Source organism: Giraffa tippelskirchi, chromosome 11 (genome assembly GCF_054371585.1).
Source record: "Giraffa tippelskirchi isolate mGirTip1 chromosome 11, T2T-mGirTip1v1.2.pri, whole genome shotgun sequence".
In the NCBI taxonomy this organism is placed as follows: domain Eukaryota; kingdom Metazoa; phylum Chordata; class Mammalia; order Artiodactyla; family Giraffidae; genus Giraffa; species Giraffa tippelskirchi.
In genome coordinates this window covers 56394429-56418547 of record NC_137285.1, presented here as the reverse complement: position 1 = coordinate 56418547, position 24119 = coordinate 56394429, and the positions used below count along the sequence as shown (strand labels likewise).

General features: G+C 36.7%; 1 protein-coding gene across 6 annotated transcripts in view; it reads left to right on the top strand.

Annotated features, from left to right (window-relative positions):
• The window catches only part of TTC29 (tetratricopeptide repeat domain 29), a 245195-nt gene that overhangs the window by 148891 nt on the left and 72185 nt on the right, over positions 1-24119 (top strand). For 3 of the 6 annotated variants that reach the window (XM_081544275.1, XM_081544276.1, XM_081544274.1), the window contains exon 11: positions 6326-6554. The exons of the other annotated variants lie outside the window; for them this stretch is intronic. In XM_081544275.1, the coding sequence (XP_081400401.1) occupies positions 6326-6554 (229 nt within the window). The remainder of the gene's footprint in view (positions 1-6325; positions 6555-24119) is intronic. 6 annotated transcript variants of the gene reach the window in all.

The following is a 24119-nucleotide window of genomic DNA, read 5'->3' as shown; positions in this document are numbered from 1 at the left end:
AGAACAAATAATTTCACAATTTGTATGGAAATACAAAAAACCTAGAAGAGCCAAAGCAATCTTGAGAAAGAAGAATGGAACTGGAAGAATCAACCTGCCTGACTTCAGGCTCTACTACAAAGCCACAGTCATCAAGACAGAATGGTGCTGGCACAAAGACAGAAATATAGATCAATGGAACAAAATAGAAAGCCCAGAGATAAATCCACGCACCTATGGACACCTTATCTTTGACAAAGGAGGCAAGAATATACAATGGAGAAAAGACAATCTCTTTAACAAGTGGTGCTGGGAAAACTGGTCAACCACTTGTAAAAGAATGAAACTAGAACACTTTCTAACACCATACACAAAAATAAACTCAAAATGAATTAAAGATCTAAACGTAAGACCAGAAACTATAAAACTCCTAGAGGAAAACATAGGCAAAACACTCTCCGACATAAACCACAGCAGGATTCTCCATGACCCACTTCCCAGAATATTGGAAATAAAAGCAAAAATAAACAAATGGGACCTAATTAAAATTAAAAGCTTTTGCACAACAAAAGAAACTATAAGCAAGGTGAAAAGACAGCCTTCAGAATGGGAGAAAATCATAGCAAACGAAGCAACAGACAAACAATTAATCTCAAAAATATACAAGCAACTCCTGCAGCTGAATTCCAGAAAAATAAACGACCCAATCAAAAAATGGGCCAAAGAACTAAACAGACATTTCTCCAAAGAAGACATACAGATGGCTAACAAACACATGAAAAGACGCTCAACATCACTCATTATTAGAGAAATGCAAATCAAAACCACAATGAGGTATCATTTCACACCAGTCAGAATGGCTGCTATCCAAAAGTCTACAAGCAATAAATGCTGGAGAGGGTGTGGAGAAAAGGGAACCCTCTTACACTGTTGGTGGGAATGCAAACTAGTACAGCCACTATGGAGAACAGTGTGGAGATTCCTCAAAAAACTGGAAATAGAACTGCCATATAACCCAGCAATCCCATTGCTGGGCATACACACCGAGGAAACCAGAATTGAAAGAGACGTGTGTACCCCACTGTTCATCACAGCACTTCCATAGCCAGGACATGGAAGCAGCCTAGATGCCCATCAGCAGATGAATGGATAAGGAAGCTGTGGTACATATACACAATGGAATATTACTCAGCCATTATAAAGAATACATTCGAATCAGTTCTAATGAGGTGGATGAAACTGAAGCCTATTATGCAGAGTGAAGTAAGCAAGAAAGAAAAACACCAATACAGTATACTAACGCATATATATGGAATTTTGTAAATCAGTAAAGATAACTCTGTATGTGAGACCGCAAAAGAGACACAGATGTATAGAACTGTATTTTGGACTCTATGGGAGAGGGCGAGGGCGGGATGATATGGGAGAATGGCATTGAAGCATGTAAATTATCATATGTGAAACAAATCGCCAGTCCAGATTTGATACAGGGTGCTCGGGGCTGGTGCACCAGGATGACCCAGAGGGATGGGATGGGGACGGATGTGGGAGGGGGTTTCTGGAAGGGGAACACATGTACATCCATAGCGGATTCATGTCAATGTATGGCAAAACTAATACAATATTGTAAAGTAAAAAATAGATAAATAAATTTTAAAAAAATAAATAAAATCATGTTATTTCTTGTATTAAAATATTTCCATTGCTTCCTAGGCTTCTGGGAACATAAATATAAATCCTCACCCTGACTTGAAACAGTCTATATGAAATGTATTACCTCCCCCATTCCCAATCTCTGACTTCATTACCTTCCTCTCTCCTTATCCTCTCCACCACAGGCAAAGGGACTTTCAAGGAGTTCTTCAAACATGCTGAGCTGATTTCTACCTGAGGACATTTGCCTTAGCCAGAATGCTTTGTGTGGATGGCTCCCCAAGCAGAACTTCACATGGCTGGCTCTTGTCACTCAGAACTCAGCTAAATGCCACATCTTCAGGGAGGTCTTCCTTGGGGCAACCTAATCAAAAGTAGCCACCAGCTCACCCTTTCGTGTGACTATAGTTTGCCATCCAGCACTTATCACCATTTTCTTGTTTATGATGTTTTTCTTCTCCTTGTTGAATGTGTCTAGAATGTGAGCTTAATGAAAACAGAGAACAGGTCTGCCCTTTTTTAATTTCTTTCCAATTTCTAGAAGAGTACCTGGCACAGAGTTCAAAATATTTTTGTGAACAAAAATACATGAATTCATTGAATTGATCCATAAATTTGTAATCAATTTTATACCAGTTGAGAGTAAGTAGTCCCTTTTAAAATTCCAAGCTTCTGCTTCATTTTTGTCCAATATTTCAACATTTTGAAAAATTGCACTGAATCTTTAAAAGCAACTTTAACAGTGCTAATACTTATCAGTCTACCTTTTAAGGACCTCTATAAACAGCCCTCGTGATACCTTTTCTGGCTTTATATTATTCATGAAATATATTCTAATTGTATTCTTTTTCAATATTTATTCATTTTTACATATTTGGTTGCACCGGATCTTAGTTTGCAACATGCGGGATCTTTAGTTGTGGCATTTGAACTCTTAGTTGCGGCATGTGGAATCTAGTTCCCAACCAGGGATTAAATCCAGGTCCCCTGCGCTGGGAGCACAAAGTGTTAGCTATTGAACGACCAGGGAAGTCCCTCTAATTGTATTCTTAACAGTAATTTCCAAGAAATAATATTGTTTATAAGACCACAATTATAATATTAAACTCTATTTGGAAATATACAGTTTTCTCTAATTATTATAGTGCTATTATATATAATTAAAGTTAACACATCTTAAAAACATCCTAATTAATTTACCTTTTGCTATATAATGATAGAAGATGGACCACCCATCCCACCCTCCCGATGTGATTAGTTTTTAATTGAAAATATATCATCAATATAAAGGAGTCAGATGAGAATATTTTAGGGAAAATAAATAGTTGTAGACCCTTTATGAGGTCTTTTATCCTCTAATGAGGTCAGAGCATAATCACATAATTGAAACAATGGTAGTTTCAACAGTAACATGGTAAGAAAAATGTGTAAGAAATGATTCCTCCTTTGAACTAAGAAAATGCCCATTTACTTTGAGCTTGCTCATTGGACAGAGTGATGACAATTTGGACACTAAGAAGGATCACAATAATGCATGAAAATTCTCTTATAGTGTAATAAAGCAAGTTTTGTTTCAAGGTCTATGATGTCATCAAGATCCTGTCCTGAAATTGTCCACTAAATGCTTGTTACTGATATTTATAACATTAAATGAAGTTGTTTCTTCAAATTAAATGCACTTATGAGATACATAAATTCATTTCTATATATCACTTCTGTATCCTCAAACTCATATTTGCGATTGCCAGGATTAATTACTGGAATCTTCTGAATTTTATAATAGAATAGGAGGATTCACTGATAACAGGGACTGTGGAAGGTTGGACAAAACCTTTGGAGAGGGGATTAAATTTAGATGCTAAACTCTTTAAGAGTGAAATATCTGGAATTACAAAGCACACTAATGAAACCTTGCTCTAAAAAGGTATGTATAAAAAGTCTTGCAGCAGAGAAGAATTGATATTGTATTTCTTAAGAGAGCTTTAAACTAGAGAAATCTAGGTTGATAGCAGTTTTGTGACAGGTATGTGTGTCTCAAGATTGAACTCTAGGCACAATTTGATGGAAGAATGATTACCTAATATAGAAGTATTTAGGGGGGAAAGCATTTGTTTAAAAAGGCCTAATAAAAGTTAGAATACTAATAAATGAATACTTCCACTAGCAGTAGAGCTTCCCTTGTGGCTCACCTGGTAAAGAATCCACCTGCAATGCAGGAGACCTGGGTTCAATCCCTGGGTTGGGAAGATCCCCTGGAGAAGGGAAAGGCTACCCACTTCAGTATTCTGGCCTGGAGAATTCCATGGACTAGAGTCCATGGGGTCACAAAGAGTGGAATACGACTGAACGATTTTCACTTTCACTTTTTCACTAACAGTAAGCTTGCCTGCTTGTATAAGCTTTATTCATTGTTGAATCTCTACTGCCTGGCATGGGCCTGGCAAATAATAGCTGTTCATTGGATGAATGAGCTTGTTTCAACATAATAATATATCAAAATAATTCTGGAAATTCAAATATACGTTCATTTATTCATGAATAATTCTCCCAATTTGATATTACCACCAGAAACAGTCCAGTGGTTAAGACTTTCACTTCCAGTGCAGGAGTTACGCATTTGATCCCTGGTTGGGGAGATAAGATCCCACATGCATCTCAGCCGAAAAACCAGAAACATAACCAACAGAAGTAGTATTGTAACAAATTCAATAAAGACTTTAAGGAAAAAATGACCAGCCTAAAGGTCAGAATGATAGCTAGAACAATAATTAGATGCTTATACTTCTCTGTTTTTAAAACTAGAAACGTTTGGTCTAGTCATGTATTTTCATCTATTTTGTCCCATATCTTTGATTTCTAACAGAATAATTTATAATTTTAACTAGTTTTATTTTCATATTCAATATTGATATTATTTTTCAATCATATAATTTATTTAATTGGCATACAAATGTATTTGATACAGTTTTATATTTTCTTAATTGCACAATCTAATTCTCATATAAATCCTTGGCAGGCCAGTGGTTAAGACTCTGCGCTTCCACTGACTAGGGTGTGAGTTTGATCCCTGGTTGGGAAACTGAGATCTCACATGCCTCGGAGTGTGGTCAAAAACAGGATCTAAAAAAATCCTGTTTTATATTTTGAAATAAGAGAAAGAATTGTTCATCTTAGCAGACAAAAATTGTTATTGATGAGGGAGTCTGTTTAAATTAGAAAATTTAATTAGAATGAGCCATTTGAATAGTTCCCCTAAACTGTCCCTGTGGGCATATAACAGTGTTATATGTGCTGCACATGTATATAACATAACTGCCACATAAGCCCTACTCTTTCTCTCCTTCTCACCTTGCTAGCAGACTCTTTATTCAATCAGTTTTTCTGCTCTTTGGGTTCTGATTGTACAGAGGTGCATGGTTGTTGAGTATGCATTTTACCTGTACTGACATATAGTATAAAGCTATTTCATGGGTGATTTTTATTTCTAGTTACTTCATAAAATGCCATGAGAAAAATGACTTGAAAGCTGATAGTAAATAAAACATTTCTCTTCAAAAGATTGTGCATTCATGTTTTCGTGTGTATTAAAGAGAGAAGGAAAGAAAGGAGAGGGGAGGGAAGGGAAGAGAATGGACTTGCCAGGGTTATAAATCAGTGAAGGAAGGAAGGTTTCATTCCCTAGAGTCTTTACAAGTATAGCTAATCCTAAAAATAATATCCTCTTTTGGGGAAGAGTTTTAAGGAGGATTTTTGGAAGACTTGGAGACGGCAGAAATAGTCCCCCCTCAGGCCCAGTTTCATTATTTGTAAAATAGGGATAATATTTCCTCATAAGGTGCCCTATGAAAGCTAATGACATAGTACCTATGAAGTGCTTAGCACTGGTCCTCACACTTCATGAGAGTTAGGCAAATGTTACTTATTTGTAGACAATAGGTTTTAGAAGGAGCGATGAGAATGAGAAAGGAAGGAAGGAAAAAAGAGAAGGAAGGAGGGAAGGGGATGGGAAGGGAAAAGAAAAAACCTTGAATTTTTATAATTTAAAAAGTTTCAAAGGATTTGGAGAAAAAAGACATTTAAATGACCCTTTGAGTTATGCTAGTGCTGTTGTCAAGATCATATTTTTTCAAAATACTGTCTTCTTCCACATTCTGGATCAAGAATGACATGTGCACCTGGAAAACACAATAACCAAAGAGCAGGAATATTCATCCATTTTCACTTGCCTTTGATTAAATGCGCTGGCTAGGGTGATCTCTTGCTGTGACTGAAAACAAAAGCCGGTTAAAAAGATTTCATTTGGTACATCCAGTGCTACAAGTAAGAAAATTCTATCCAAATCAATGTGAATTGGTTCACTCTTTCACAAACTTCTTTTTGCTTCTATATATTAGATTGAACCATACAAAAAATGCTAATATTTGACCATTTTTTATCTTAAAAACTTAGGTTTCGTAGCATTCTACCTGGTTGATACACCTTTCTTGCTGAATTAATTTTAAGATATTGCATGGTTAGTAATCACAACTTTTAAAAGAAAACTTACTCTAAGAGAGATCTTGCTTGTCATCTTTCTTCTTGAAGATAAACTGCTAAAACTGTTGAAAGATCAGTGTGGCACATGCCACGGTGGGCAGATATGTGGAACAGTAAAATAAAAATTAAGAAAAAAATGTTTCTCTTACACCTTTAGGGCCACTACAACAAAGCTTCTGAATACTTTCAGCAAGCTTTCAACACAACAGCAGACATAATGAACATACCTCTGATGGATGAAACTAAAGTCCATTATGGAATAGCAAAAGCTCATCAAATGATGCTGATGGTTAACAGTTGTATAGAATCTGCAGATCTCACCAGCCTTGACTACCTGCTGTCATGGAAGGAGAGTAGAAGTGACATTGCCCCTGATCCAACTACTGGTAAGGGGCTGTTTTTTGGTTTGTTTGTTTCGATCGGAGGATAATTGCTTTAGAATGTTGTGTTAGTTTCTGCTGTACAACAACATGAACGAGCCATAAGTATATATATCCCCTCCCTCTCGGGCCTCCCGCCATCTCCCCAACTGTGTCATCCCAGAGCACTGAGCTGGGCTCCCCGTGCTGTACAGCAGCTTCCCACTAGCTCTCTGTCTTACCCGTGGCCATGCATATATGTCAACGCCACTCTCTCAGTTTGTCCCAACTGTGTCTCCTTCCCCCACTGTGTTCAACTCAGCTCTCTACATCTGCATCTCTATTCCTGCCCTGCAAATTTAGGTGCATTCGTACCCATTTTCTCGATTCCATATATGTGTGTTAATAGACAATATTTGTTTTTCTCTTTCTGACTTGCTTCACTCTGTATGACAGACTCTGTAGTCATCCACATCACTACAAATGACCCAATTTTGTTTCTTTTATGGCTGAGTAATATTCCATTGCATATATGTATCACAACTTCTTCTCTGCTTTTTGAAAACACTGTAGATTTTTATATCATTCTTAATAGCTAAGTCATTTTTGTTATAAAAGTTTATTCAGCCATCAGTGATTTTAATTTTAGTGGTAGTTTTATTTTTATTTATTCATTACTATGTGAATGTTGAATGCATTTTCATGCTATAGTGTAACTTCAATGTTTAAGGAAAGCATACAGTAGTGATAATGACTTATTCAACTTGACAAATCACGATTTTTTCAGTTATCTTAAATACTCAACAGTAGGTACTGATCAGGTGTAAGGAATATGAAATAGGTTTATGTTTTAAAAAATGTTCATTGTTGTACCTTACTGACAAGAGCAAGTGTTCAGAGATGCTAATTAGTTATTAGACTCTTACTTTTCTTATGATAGTCACTTTTCCTATCTTTCTCTAATTCAGTTGTGACTATTAATTGAGAAAATATTTGACAGTAATTTTTCTTAATCCTACTTTTTCCTACATAATTTTCTTGTGATAATTAGTCAAAATAGTCTATTAAAAACAAATAGCTAGAAGTGGATATAAGGGTCGATTTTATATACCAGCTCGACTGGGTTCTAGTCCCCATTTAAGAACTTTAGGATTTTTAAACAATTTTTTAAAAGGCTGCCTATGAAAGACCTTTGGATTACATAACTATTTGTAAATAGTACATAACTACTTTTGGACATAACTACTTGTAAATCAGATTTTTAAAGCAAAATATTTTAAATGTTTGGAAACTCAAATCAAATTGTAAGTCAAAATTTCATAATGTAAAGGGGCATCTCCTGTCTCTATTTTAATGTTTTACACAATTTTTGAGGTTACTTTCCACTTACAGTTATAAAACATTTATAAAATATTGGCTATGTTCTTCCTGTTGTACCATATATCCTTGAGTCTATCTTACACCCAATAGTTTGTACCTTTCACTAGACCCTTTGTGGCCCCTTCCCCATACTGGTCACCAGTAGTTTGTTTTCTGTATTTGTGAGTCAGCCTCTTTTCTGTAATATTCACCAGTTTGTTGTATTTTTTAGATTCCACATATAAGTGATATTATATGGTGTTTGTCTTTCTCTATATGACTTTACTTAGAATGCCCTCAAAGTCCACCCATGATGCTGCAGAAGGCAAAATTTCATGCTTTTTTATGACTGAGGAGTGGTCTTGTGTGTGGTGTGTGTGTGTGGGGGGGCTACTTGTTCTCCATCCATTCATCTGTTGATGGACACCTAGGTTGCTTCCATATCTTGGCAGTTGTAAATAATTCCAATATGAACATTGGGCTGTTCTTTTTGAATGAGTGCTTTTTTTGGCTATATATTCAGGAGTGGAATTGCTGGGTATCTCCTACTTAGTACTTTTTTTTTCCCCTTAGGTCATGTACATGAAACAATAATTTGTTCGCCTGTTTCTTTTCTCCATAGAATAAGTAGTAAATAATAGTAAACTTGGCACAAAGAAATTTTATTGACTCTTTTACATCAATAGAATACTGCTTTGTGACTATCTGTCCTCTAGGTAGAAAATAAGGAAAGGTCTCATTTAATAGAAGGGCAGTAAGAGGAAGCAAGATGAAACCTTCATAAGTGGATGGCTTGCTGAATTTCAATGTGCAATTTCAAGTGCTCAAAAAATATTTATAGTCAACAGTTAACTTTCACATAATACTTTGCTTATTTGGGATGTTGTCTTGTCATATATTTGGGCATTTGTTCTGTAGTTTTGAATTATCTTCCCTTTAGGCTCTCACCTTTTCTGCCCAGGAGCTAAAGCGGTGAAATTATGATCCATCTATTAGATTACTTGTTTTGACAAATGGTTTGGTGCAGAATAAGTTGAGTTACTCACATTTTCAGATTTAGTTGGGATAAACTATAACCAACACAATGATAATCATGAAAAAAATATACACTCCTCAAAACTAGCTTCAGATCAGAGTCATGTGTTCATTTATTGCAGTCTTGTTTTTGCCTTTTTAAAATCTCTTTTCCTTTGCTTTAGTCTATAAAGCTACTTATGTTTCTATTCTTTTTACATTTTATCTCCCCATTTTTTATAAGGGCATGTTGTGTTCTAAAGGGCTTAATATCAAACAAAAATGCACTTCAAAATGTTATTTAGACATATAAAATACAAACAAAAAGCAAAATGAATGAACAAAAACAAACACATAGATACAGGAACGGAGTAGTGGTTGTTGTTGGTGGTGGTGGTGGTGGTTTAGTCACTAAGTCGTGTCCAACTCTTGTGACACCATGGAGTGTAGCCCACCAGGCTCCTCTGTCCATGGGATTTCCCAGGCAAGAACACTGGAGTGGGTTGCCACTTCCTTCCCCAAGAGATCTTCCAGGATCAGGGATCAATCCTGGGTCTCCTGCATCGGCAGGTAGACTCTTTCCTGACTGAGCCATCAGGGAAGCCCTAGAGTAGAGGTTACCACAGGAGAAGTGGGGGAACAAAATGGGTGAAGGCGATGGACAAAAACTAAATTTTTGGTGGTAAGCATGCTGTAAAGTATACAGAAGTAAAAATAGAGTGTTCCACACATGCAATTTATGTTATAAAACAATTTTACCATAATAAAAAAATAAAAAGTATTATTCAGGCAGTAAAAATTCAGCTATTCATGTGGTGGAGAAGATTAAATTCTCCATAACTCTATAAAATTATACCCCCTTATTGATTCATTTGACCAAACTAGAAATTTATGCCTAAATGAGCTATATCATTATAAAAGTGAAAAATAATAATCTTTCAGATTCATGGCAAATGAGAATTCACATACTACTGGTATAGTCAACATTTTTAGTGGTAGGTATTTTGTTTATACATAAAACCTGTAGGACATTATCAAACACCGTATTTGTTTTACACTAAAATTTTGTTGTTTTTAGTCACTAAGTCATGTCCAACTCTTTGGTGACCCCATGGACAAAGCCCGCCAGGCTTCTCTGTCTATGGGATTTTCCAGGCAGAATACTGGAGTGGGTTGCCATTTCTTTCTCCAGGGGATCTTCCTGAGCCAGGGATTGAACCTATGTCTCGTGCATTATCAGACAGATTCTTTACCATTCAGCCACCAGGGAAGCTCCACTAAAATTTTAAAATGCTTCAAAACTATTTCTTAAGCCATAACCCTTATTATTCTGTCTTTGCTCTGTTTAAAAATTTTCATGGAGTCATTCCTGTTCACAAGTTAAATACAAGCTTCTCAACCTTTTTTGACCACCTCCCTCCCCTGTCTACACACACACATACATACACACCATAACCCTATTACTGCCTTACTTTCAGCTAAGGCCAGCCCCCTCCAGGGAAATTTCACCCACCTTGAAAGGTCCTTCTCAAATACTGAGATCTTTCCTCATTCTCTTCTCACTTAATATTGTTTCTTCTCTTTCTTTTCATATTAAATACCATCCATTTCTCTCCAAGTATTTTTCATTTGTCATATTCTATATTTTTTCATGGCCATTTCTATACTTGCCTTGTCTGCCTGATCAGAGTAAGAGTCTCTTGAAATCAGATTCAGATTCTCGATATTCCCTACAAAAGAAGGCATGTCTGACACCTACTAGGTGCTAAGTAAATATTTGTCAAATTAAATGGAATTCAAAGTGTGTATGTATGCCCTTGGCATGAGCTAGTTTGTATTAACTACTGCTGAAAACAAGGTTTGTAGTTCCCTGCCTCCTTGGAAAATGTGGGGGAAAAAACTGTAATGATCCAGTACTGTATTTTGATTTACCATCCAATTATGACATGAATGGAGGATAACACCAATATGATGTTGACAAAATGAAGAAATGCAGAAATATTATTTGGATATCCGAGGAGCTTTTAGTTTTTCAAATTTCGCCTTTCTTCTCTGAAGAGGCATCTTTAATCTTGCTACTGAGGGATCCCAGGTATTCAGTAAAAAGCAGATCAAAGATTTGAAAGATATATTATAAAAGCCGTGAGGTTATCTCCACCTCTGAGACTTACATCCTCCAAACAAATCATTAGCTCACAGAGCAGGCAATATTCTTTTAAGCAAAGGAACATGGCCTCCTAAGGGAATAGAGCGGTGAGAGCACTCAGGTCTCTAGATAAAATAGAACAGTGATTCACCGGAATCACCTCTCGTCTCTGTGTCTTTCAGAGGGAACATAGCAAATATAGATGCCTCCATACTCGTCTAATACATTTAGATATGGTGGGAATGATTTCATATTCCTCCTTCCTCTACCAACAGTAAAATAAGAAGAGATTCTCCTCCCAAATTTGAGAAGTTAGAAGGAATTCAAATTTTATTACAGTTCAGTAGAATTATTCTAATCTGAAGCAACAGAAATTGTTTGGCTCAGGAAATCTTAATCTAGGAATTTCTGCTGATTTCTCCACAATATAGTTTATTTTCCTTACCAGAACTAGTATCTGTACAATCATGAAATTTTTTTAATGAAAAGCTAATTGATCTTGCCTTTTGGAGATCACAGACCCTGATGAGGAGCAGTGACACAGAAGCTAAAGCTTTCTTTATCCAACTTAATAGAACCGTTAACCTAGAAACGTGATTGTGCATGCCAAGTCACCTTAGTCGTATCTGACTGTGTGTGACCCAATGGACTGTAGTCCACCAGGCCCTCTGTCCATGGGATTCTCTAGGCAAGAATACTGGAGTGGGTTGCCATGCCCTCCTCTAGGCCTTCTCCTTCTGGCCTGGAGAATTCCATGGACTGTATAGTCCATGGGGTCACAAAGAGTCGGACACGACTAAGTGAGACTATAGGGGTGGTATCAAATTTGCCATTCCCTTCTCCCAGGGGATCTTCCCAACTCAGGGATTGAACCTAGGTCTACCCGCATTGCAGGCGGATTCTTTACTGTCAAGCCACCAGGGAAGCCCACAGTCTTTTTCCATCTTCTGAAAATGAGTTAAAATCTTCTTGAATTCTCTTTTAGTTTTATAGAAATAGGACCAGATTGAGTTCTGAAGTACTAAAGAAGTTACTTGGTCCACATGTTTTAGTTCCAAATGTTCTCAGGTCCAGGGGAAGGCAGCCATGCAATAATCTGAAAGACAAAACGGATCTATAATCCAGTTCTCTGTAACTCCATCCCATGATTCTTCCATGCGTTACATTTCATTACATATTTCTTTATATCTAGTAGGATTCATAGCTGACATTTTGAAAGACTATGTTTTAAATTAAAGTCCGGATAAAATATTCAGTGAAAAAAAAAAATGTGGGACTTTGCTTTTGGCCAAGATGGAGTACAGGGAACATTTACCCTCCTATCTTAAACAACTGGGAAAAACAAACAAACAAAACATACAAGACAGGGTTATCTTTACTGACTAACTAAATACCATATATATGTGTTAGTATACTGTATTGGTGTTTTTCTTTCTGGCTTACTTCACTCTGTATAATAGGCTCCAGTGTAAAGTTAAAAAATAGATAAATAAACTAACTTAAAATTAAAAAAAAAAACATACAAGACAAAAGTTTACAGAAATCAGACAAAATACAGTACAGAACAGTGACCCCTGAGAAAGGGGGACCAAATGAACTGAGCTGTATGATTTTCCCAGCAGATTGGCCTAGAAGAAGTTTCCAGGCTATAACACAGGGAAGGGAACCAAGACAGAGGCAGCCCAGGAGACTCCTTGGTTCGAGGAGACTGAACTGGGAGTTCAGGGAGATCAAGGTGGCTAGAGTTCACAGCTAAGAGTGAGGTAAATCCCCTACATACGAACCTTCAGGTTGCACACTTTCAGTGATACAAACGTGTTTGCATGTGCAATCCCATAAGTTAGCTTATGTGTCTGGCATATATGGTCACGTGTGTGCGTGCATCCTCTACAAGTGTTCTTGCAGAGAGGGATGGCCCTCCTCCATCCCCAGTGTTTGAGTGTCTACTAATGTCAGTGACCATGACCTCATTATTACTTTCCAAGTGATAGCTTTCTGGAGGATATGTAACACAATTGTAATTAATAATACAAGAGAAGAAGATCTCCTGAGGAACTCCCTGAAACATTTTCTTCATTCTTAAAAAGATGTGCAAACAAGGAGATTTCCCCTTATTTCTGATGTTAAATGTTGATGTGTGAGTTTGTGATGCCTGGAGCTGCCATAGCCAACATACAACTAAGATAGAAAAATGATGAGGATGGCAGTGGGGAAGTGTAGAAAGAATCTAGATCCTTAAAGATTCCTTGCATGCTAAATTATCTAATCCTGTAATTGCCACCACCACTTTAAAAAAAAATCTTTATAACATCTGGTTTAATATTGCACCTATATCCATCAAAATCACAGTCCAGCAGAAGTGTTTTTATTGTATTTTTTAATATATATGCTAAGGGGAAGTGAAATAAATAAAAGCCATATTCAGTACTTTAAGAACTCTGAATTATACTAAAGAAAATATACAACAATTAAGTATACCACCACTTTTTTTATGTGACATAACTTTCCTTACTTAGGCCACTTTTAGTGGCTTAAGGTATTGTTGAGTGAGTGAAGTCGCTCAGTCGTGTCCAACTCTTTGCGACTCCGTGGACTGTCATCCGCCAGGCTCTTCCATCCATGGGATTTTCCAGGCAAGATTACTGGAGTGGGTTGCCATTTCCTTCTCCAGGGGATCTTCCCCACCCAGCGATCAAACCTGGGTCTCCCGCATTGCGGGCACTCCTTATCATCTGAGCCACCAGGGAAGTCCTATGACTTATGACTTTGTACTATATTAACAACTCTTATTCACAATTAATTGCATACCACTTTAAAAAAAAAAACACAACACCCTACTATCATTTCTTACTTGCAGCTAAAAGCACTCTACAAAAAAATGCCAACTAGCGCTGGCACGTTATCATGGCACAGAGTGGACATGTGGTTATGTCATAGCCCCGAGCACTAGCACAGTGCCTGGCACAACATAGTGCTCAAGGAATACTCAACTGTGGACTATTTATTGAAAAACCTACTTTTTTTTATTAAGCTCAGGTTTCAAGCATTAAGTAGTATCTCAGAATCCTGACATTCTCTCCAAATTTTAAAAATGCCCCACGTTTTAAATTTACTTATCCCTCCTCTCAACTCGTTTCCTAGTTCAGATACCTATTCTTCAGAGGATCGAAATCATGAACAATGTTAGGAAGAAATCATCTGATTGAACCAATTCGTACCTTATTATGAATGACTGAAAGTGCTTTAACCTATTCAGAGCAGCTAGAATTTTTTACAGGTTGGAAGATTACCTATTGTCAGAACTTAGTTGTACTATAGCATGCAATTGAAATCATTCAGAGAATGTTGAGCAGGCTAACTATGAATAATGAGGCCCACACGTGGCCTGGTTCTCCAGAGTCTTGGAATTTGCCCTAAATACAGCTTCTCTCAGCTATTTCTGAATTTCTTCTTCATTTTATTTTGTTTATTTATTTTTGCTAGTGCTGATTCTTTCTCGCTACAGGAGGGCTTTCTCTAATTGCGGCCAGTGGGGGCTACTTTCTAGCTGTGGTGCATGGGCTTCTCACTGCAGTTGCTCCTCTTGTTGCAGAGCAGGGGCTCTAGAGCATGGGCTCAGTAGTTGGGACGAAAAGGCCCAGCTGCCCCTGGGCATATGGGATCTTCCCCGACCAGGGATAGAACCCGTAGAAGGCTGCATTTCTTAGCTGTGGGCAACTAGGCAGGGTGCTGTGACTACTTCTGGCAGAAATTACTTTCGGGCAGAAGTTACTTCTGGGCGAAAGCAAACCAGAGCCCACCTGAGAGATTGCAACTGATGCTCTCCCTCCTGTAGGGACTGTGGAGAAAGTTTTAATAAACATTATGGAGACACAGGATCGAAGCAGCTCGAATCACTAAATCTCTGCATGTAAAACAATTGTCCTAGAAAGCCACTCGTGAATGCAGTGAACACAGAACAATCGTTTATGGTGGTGAACTGCTGAGACTTCAGAGTTGTCTGTTGCCACGGCTTAATTTAATCTTCCCTGATGTCCACAAGCTTCGGGATTCTTCCTGACAGATCCCTAGACAGCAGCAGTGGGAGCTCCAGTGGGAGAGCTGGGCTGGCATTTCTCTGTATGACAGTTTACCAATTGTGTATTTATAGGTTGTAGGTCTGCCTATAAATTTTAAAGGCAGAGATCCCAGAAATCCTTTGTTTTTCACTTCCATTCCTACTCACAGGAAACAAGTTTGATAAGTAGAAGATAAAGCATGAAAATGTGTCCTTTATATATTCTATGCTTCTGTCAAAAATTGAAGAAAGATAAACATCTTTTCTGTTAATCTCATTTCAATCACAATAGGTTAATCAAAGTATATGTCTAATAAATTTCAAGAAAGAGCTTAGAGAATTCCATGGCTTCCATACCTGATAAGATAATAATCCCAAAGATGAAACATGCTGAAAAAGACAAGCCAATACTTAATTGTAGCCATATTTTTAAATAAGAAAGACCACAGAACTTGAGCATGAATTTCAAATTTCCTTACTCTAATGCAGTTCATCCATCTTCATATGTTTTCTATAAGTGACAACTTTTCTTCCTTAGGAATCAAGTGTGACTTCAGAAAAACTAATGCTCACTTCATTGGGAAATAATAATGTAGCTCTAGATCCCTTGGGTTGAAAGATCTTTTTTTTTTCTTTTTCTTTTTTTCCCCCTCTGAGAGCCTCCTTCTCTATCTGCTGCCTTGGTTCAATAAAAGAGAATTCTTGATTGCTCAGACAAAAACTATACTTCTTTTAGATTCTGCTCACAGTTCTTGGTAGCTGGTGGTGTTACCAGTTTTAACTTTTCAATGTACGCTGAACTCACTATATCTAAGAAAAATGTAGCTGGGTTTCTCTAGTCTGATTTAATTTATCTTTAATTGCTAGCTTGAAGAGCTTATGAAAATCCTGTTGATTGGTTAGACCACAGTAAAACCGGAGTGAATGCTGCAGCTGTACCAGCAGAAGGCTAGGCTTTGGAGTCCCAGCAGAACCCTGTTGTCACCTGCTTATGTCTATCTCATTCCCAGAGAGGGGGTCTTACCTCGGCGTCTAGCTAATACAAATACAGTCAGTTTAGCTAAGCACTTTCTACAGTTGCTAGAATTTGGAAGCAAAAAAAAAAAAACCCTCTCCTGTGTATATTTGATTCTTCTTTGGTAAAGCTCTGTTAGGACAATTCCATATTGTCTTTATGGAATTCCAATAGCTTTCTTCTGAAAAAAGAAATTGCACTAACATTATGAACATACTGAAGGCACAATTCTGTTGGATTCTAATTTTTTTCCAAAGTTTCCCTGTTTGGGGGTATTGTCTGGGAGTTTTTCTAATTACTTCTCTCCTTAGTATTTTCATTGTGAATTTTGATTTTTTTTAACCAAAACATCAATCAAAAATTATATCCGTAGCCCCAGGATTTGCTTTCCTTTGAATTCTTTTACTCTGTCCTCCTTGTATTTTTAACTCCCAGACCTGGGTAAATGTTTTCATAATCTAGGTTCCCCAGGATAATTAATATAAAAATAAATACTTTTCATGATGAATATTCTTTTAGAAATTAGAAATCATTTATAATGCCTTGTTATGATGACTGACTTAGCTAAAAGTCCTTGGATGTATATTTCACTCCTCATGGATAATGTCTGTCTCCCAGGAATAGGTAAAATGTGCTCAGTATGGGAAATATGGAGCAAGAGTCTAATCAGATGAAATGCTAGTATCTTTCTTAATTTTAATACCAGATCATCTCAACTGGTGTCTTGAGCTTCTGGAAGTGAATCCTTGTGTACCGGATTCATTTACTTTTTTAATCTCTGAGCCACTGTAGCAATAAAATCACAGTTAAAAACACTAATATTCATCATTCCAAATCCTTTAACACAACAGCATACTCAGGTTTTTTTCTTCCTTTCAATGCCTTCTAACCTTCAATCAAAAAATCTGAGACAAATAGATGTTCTTTCACCATGCCCTCAAGATAAACAAAGTTGGACTTTGTCAAACCAGTAGGGAAAACTAAAGTTAGCTAATTTAAGTGCTGTGCCTCTAAGGGACTGTATTTATTGACTTCTAACATGGAACTGGGCATTCAAAATGAGAAAACACCAGTTAATTTTAGCCTTTAGTGAGACCTGTCTGATTTCTCAGAATTAAGACTACATATACATTTCATTGAATCAGCAGCTAATAAAGTGTATTTTGCACTCTCAATCAAAGGAAGCTTGATTTAACAGCTTCAAAGATCTAGTTTTGCTTATCGAATATGCTTCTGGGAAAAGATACATAGTTTTCCTCAAGTCTCCACCCTTCTGTAACACAGGTGTGAAAACAACAAGGAAGAAATACAAAATGAAGTGAAGGTTCAGAATCAATAGTCAGGAAGATGATTAATGAGAAAAACCAGGGGAGAAATTTGGGTCAAAATGACCATCATAAAATTTTGAGGTTAATATTTTTGCTATTCAGATTTGTTTGGCCCAGGTTTTTATTACCACCCACTAACTGGGTTATAAAAAGGAGAAAATTTACCATACTGGAGGAAGCTGTTATGTCCAACCTTTAGGTATGAATTAAAATTTAAAACTAAATGAATAAAAATAAACCTAAATGAGAAGGAAATCCAAAAAAGAGGGGATGTATGTATATGTATGGCTACAGCAGAAACTAACACAACATTGTAAATCAACTATACTCCAATAAAAATTAATTTAAAAAAATAAATTTGAAAATTAAAAAATAAAAAACTAATTGTGTTGAATACAACATTAAGAAAAGAAACAATCTTTTTCATAAAATCTTTAGTAGAGACAGATAAACAGAATGATATGGCTTTATCATAGGAATACTCCCTAAAATATTAATGTTTAATAGATATGTGTGTGTGTGTGTGTGTCTGTGTGTATATATATATATATATATATAACCTGAATGAATTCACTTGTTCACTCACTTTCATACAGGGCTTTACATTGTAATCTTATTTGGAGATTTATATGATGAAATGTGAATATAGTATATTCCTTAGTAATTCGATTGGCGGGAAGCATAGAACAAAACATTACACACGCAACTTTTAAATAATTTATAATTACTTACATGAATCTACTAAGTTTAGGCACACAATTATATGACTAATTATGTTGAAAATCCAAGTGGATGCTTAAATAGATGACCATGCCCTGAGGCCTTTCCAGTTGTTTCTGCTGTCTCATTTAACCATGCAAATGTTATTAAGGATTTCCTGGCTAAAAATTTTCAAGCATGTGCAAGTATAATTGCATAGATAATTATGCATAATACTGTCACTTTTTATATTTAACATAGAATTTTCCCTTAAAAAAATACAACATGGCATTGAAGCATGTAAATTATCATATGTGAAACGAATCGCCAGTCCAGGTTTGATGCATGATACAGGGTGCTTGGGGCTGGTGCACCAGGATGACCCAGAGGGATGGGATGGGGAGGGAGGTGGGAGGAGGATTCTGGAAGGGGAAAACATGTACACCCATGGTGGATTCTTGTCAATGTATGGCAAAAATAATACAATATTGTAAAGTAAAAAACAGATAAATAAATAAATTTAAAAAATTAAAAAAAATACAACAGCTTTCTACTGATAGCCTTTTCAATACATGGCAAGAAAAATATAATTTGTAAAAGACAAGTAGATCAAAACCAATCTATTACATTTTCTCCAGGAGGCATCTTGACTCTCTGTAGTATATCAATTTGAAGAGAAACAAAAATCAAGCCATATACTAAAATTAAAGCAAATTTTAAACACCCATAAATGAAATAATCTATACTTGTAATAATCCAGTAACTATTTTTAGACCCACATAAATATTTATACAAACTTGATAACAGAGGATATAAGAGAACTAACTATCTTGTTCTACAACTAAATATGTATATAGCAAATCTTTCAGGTTTGCAGATACTGAGGCCAGTTTATACAACAGCAAAAAATGTTCAGAAAACAATTAATGAGCACATACACATTGAGGCAGGTTAATTTCTTGTCAGGAGAATCTTAAGGAAGTGTTACAATGTAGAACTCTGCCTGACGCCATGGCTGGATTCTGCACAGCCCCGCAGATCCTGAGCTCAGCATGCATGCAACTGATTGGTGGAGACTGGCTCACATGACACTGCACAGCTCAAGGGAAGCTGGGAAAGTGAATATCTGGCTTTTCAATGACTAAAGTGAGAACAAGTCCTAATTTGCCACTTAAATGTATAAAGCAGAGGATTTCTGAAGCATGTAAACAGAGGTTCAGTTGCTGGCAGGGAACCACTAGAAATGGTGCTGAGTGCCATGAAGGAAAGATAAAGTTGGGTAAGAGGAGAGAAAGTGATTGGGTTTGGAAGGGCTATTTTAAACAGAAGGTTCAGAGAAGTCTTTCAAAATATGTATGGTTTATAGAGAAACCTGATTTGAAATGATGAAGCTGTCTAAAAGGGTGGGGAAAGGATATCCAGGTAAAGCCAGGCTTGTTTGAGTAACAAGAAGACCCATATGGTAGAAGCAAATTGAGTAAGGACAAGGAAGAATTCAAGTTGCAGTGATAGCTAGTTAATTTAGACCTTTCAGGCCATAGTGATGACTTTGGTTTCCAGTTGTGGTGGAAAATTGTCACTCAGGTCTGAGAATAGGATTCTGACTCTTTAAAAAAAATCACTTTGACTGCTGTGTGAAGAACAGATTGTCAAGCAGTGGTCTTTTTTATTAAAACCCACATTAAGAAATATATCTTACTTTGTAATGTAATGTAGACTATGTGATTGAATCAAGACTCTGACAAAACCATACTTACTACATGTGAGGCACTCTGGTATTCTTCTGTTGTAACTTAGTCTATTACATTTTTAATGATTTTAAAGAAAACTGCAAGTAGAAGATTCTTATGAGGAAAAGTGACATTGAGATTAGAACTGTTCATTGGTAATTCAAGATATTCTGTATTTCTAATATGATTCAAGTAATTGAAGATACCCTATGTAAAATTAAACTTCACAATAAGCCTTAGGCAGTTTCTCAAGGATACAACTCAAGGACCACTTGTATCAAAAATTACCTGATTGGTGGTGGTGGGAGATGGTATTATAAATGCATATTCTAGAGCCTTGTGTGCCATGCCAAGTCGCTTCAGTCGTGTCTGACTCTGCGACCCCATGCACTGTAGCCTGCCAACCCCTCTGTCCATGGGATTCTCCCGGAAAGAATACTGGAATGGGTTGCCATGCCCTCCTCCAAGGGATCTTCCCAACCCAGGGTTCGAACCCACATCTCTTACATCTCCTGCATTGGCAGGTGGGTTCTTTACTATTAGCACCACCTGGAAAGCCTTACCACAGACTTATTGATCCCAAATCTCCAGTGAAGGGACTTGAGAATCTGCTTTCAACAAGCTCACCAGGTAATGTGTGAGAATGCTCTTAAATTTTTTCAATATTTTAAGGTGATAATGCAAGGTTATCTTTTCCTTGTGAATATGTGATATTTCCCTAATATATGTAAACCAATTTAGTGAGTCTTCAGGTAATATTTCTTAGAAGTATTAAAAATTTACATATGATAAATGGAAAGCACTTTAAATCAATTCATCTCTCCCCTTGGCCTTCTTTATATATCTATTCAGTATTTTAAAATCAAATGAAAAGGAAGAAATGAAGAACCCCAGGATTAGCAGAAGGAAAGAAATCTTAAAAATTAGGGCAGAAATAAATGCAAAGAAACAAAAGAGACCATAGCAAAAATCAACAAAGCCAAAAGCTGGTTCTTTGAGAAGATAAATAAAATTGACAAGCCATTAGCCAGACTTATCAAGAAACAAAGGGAGAAGAATCAAATCAACAAAATTAGAAATGAAAACGGAGAGATCACAACAGACAACACAGAAATGCAAAGGATCATAAGTGACTATTATCAGCAACTATATGCAAATAAAATGGACAACTTGGAAGAAATGGATAAATTCTTAGAAAAGTATGACTTCCCAAAACTGAACCAGGAAGAAATAGAAAATCTCAATAGACCCATTACAAGCACGGAAATTGAAACTGTAATCAGAAATCTTCCAGCAAACAAAATCCCAGGACCAGATGGCTTCACAGCTGAATTCTACCAAAAATTTAGAGAAGAGCTAACACCTATCCTACTCAAACTCTTCCAGAAAATGGCAGAGGAAGGTAAACTTCCAAACTCATTCTATGAGGCCACCATCACCCTAATACCAAAACCTGGCAAAGATGCCACAAAAAAAGAAAACTACAGGCCAATATCACTGATGAACGTAGATGCAAAAATCCTTAACAAAATCCTAGCAAACAGAATCCAACAACATATTAAAAAGATCCTACATCATGACCAAGTGGGCTTTATCCCAGGGATGCAAGGATTCTTCAATATCTGCAAATCAATCAATCACCACATAAACAAATTGAAAAATAAAAACCATATGAGTATTTCAATACATGCAGAGAAAGCCTTTGACAAAATTCAACATCCATTTATGATAAAAACCCTCCAAAAAGCAGGAATAAAAGGAACATACCTCAATATAATAAAAGCTATATATGACAAACCCACAGCAAACATTATCCTAAATGGTGAAAAACTGAAAGCATTTCCCCAAAAGTCAGGAACAAGACAAGGGTGCCCACTCTCACCACTACTATTCAACATAGTTTTGGAAGTTTTGACCACAGCAATCAGAGCAAAAAAAGAAATAAAAGGAATCCAGATTGGAAAAGAAGTAAAACTCTCACTGTTTGCAGATGACATGATCCTCTACATAGAAAACCCTAAAGACTCCACCAGAAAATTACTAGAGCTAATCAATGAATCTAGTAAAGTTGCAGGATATAGAATTAACACGCAGAAATCCCTTGCATTCTTATACAATAACAACGAGAAAACAGAAAGAGAAATTAAGGAAACAATTCCATTCACCATCGCAACGAAAAGAATAAAATACTTAGGAATATATCTACCTAAAGAAACAAAAGACCTATATATAGAAAACTATAAAACACTGGTGAAAGAAATCAAAGAGGACTCAAATAGATGGAGAAATATACCGTGTTCATGGATCGGAAGAATCAATATAGTGAAAATGAGTATACTACCCAAAGCAATCTATAGATTCAATGCAATCCCTATCAAGCTACCAACGGTATTTTTCAGAGAACTAGAACAAATAATTTCACAATTTGTATGGAAATACAAAAAACCTCGAATAGCCGAAGCAATCTTTGAGAAAGAAGAATGGAACTGGAGGAATCAACCTGCCTGACTTCAGGCTCTACTACAAAGCCACAGTCATCAAGACAGTATGGTACTGGCACAAGGACAGAAATATAGATCAATGGAACAAAATAGAAAGCCCAGAGATAAACCCACGCACCTATGGACACCTTATCTTTGACAAAGGAGGCAAGAATATACAATAGAGAAAAGACAATCTCTTTAACAAGTGGTGCTTGGAAAACTGGTCAACCACTTGTAAAAGAATGAAACTAGAACACTTTCTAACACCATACACAAAAATAAACTCAAAATGGATTAAAGTTCTAAATGTAAGACCAGAAACTATAAAACTCCTAGAGGAAAACATAGGCAAAACACTCACCGACATAAACCACAGCAGGATCCTCTGTGATCCACCTCCCAGAATATTGGAAATAAAAGCAAAAATAAACAAATGGGACCTAATTAAAATTAAAAGCTTTTGCACAACAAAGGAAACTATAAGCAAGGTGAAAAGACAGCCCTTGGAATGGGAGAAAATAATAGCAAACGAAGCAATGGACAAAGAATTAATCTCAAAAATATATAAGCAAATCCTGCAACTCAATTCCAGAAAAATAAACGACCCAATCAAAAAGTGGGCCAAAGTACTAAACAGACGCTTCTCCAAAGAAGACATACAGATGGCTAACAAACACATGAAAAGATGCTCAACATCACTCATTATCAGAGAAATGCAAATCAAAACCACAATGAGGTACCACTTCACGCCCGTCAGAATGGCTGCTATCCAAAAGTCTACAAGCAATAAATGCTGGAGAGGGTGTGGAGAAAAGGGAACCCTCTTCCACTGTTGGTGGGAATGCAAACTAGTACAGCCACTATGGAGAACAGTGTGGAGATTCCTCAAAAAACTGGAAATAGAACTGCCATATGACCCAGCAATCCCACCGCTGGCATACACACCGAGGAAACCAGAATTGAAAGAGACGCGTGTACCCCAATGTTCATCGCAGCACTGTTTGTAATAGCCAGGACTTGGAAGCAACCTAGATGTCCATCAACAGACGAATGGATAAGGAAGCTGTGGTACATATACACAATGGAATATTACTCAGCCATTAAAAAGAATACATTTGAATCAGTTCTAATGAGGTGGATGAAACTGGAGCCTATTATACAGAGTGAAGTAAGCCAGAAAGAAAAACACCAATACAGTAAACTAACACATATATATGGCATTTAGTTAATCGGTAAAGATAACCCTGTATGCGAGACATCAAAAGAGACACAGATAAATAGAACAGTATTATGGACTCTATAGGAGAGGGCGAGGGCGGGATGATATGGGAGAATGGCACTGAAGCATGTAAATTATCATATGTGAAACGAATCTCCAGTCTAGGTTCGATGCAAGATACAGGGTGCTTGGGGCTGGTGCACCGGGATGACCCAGAGGGATGGGATGGGGAGGGAGGAGGGAGGGGGGTTCTGGAAGGGGAAAATATGTACACCCATGGTGGATTCATGTCAGTGTATGGCAAAACAAATACAATATTGTAAAGTTAAAAAATAAATAAACTAATTTAAAATAAAAAAATAAAATCAAAAATAAAATCAAATGAAGGCCTTTGAATTTTTCCTTCTTAATTCCAACTCTTATTTGCTCACATCATTTATCAAAAATAATAATCTTTTTCTCTGCTCGGTTACCTTCCCTTTTCCTTCTAAATGTTTCTAAAATTTCACTTCCCTAAGTCTATTTACCCATGTTGAAATGTA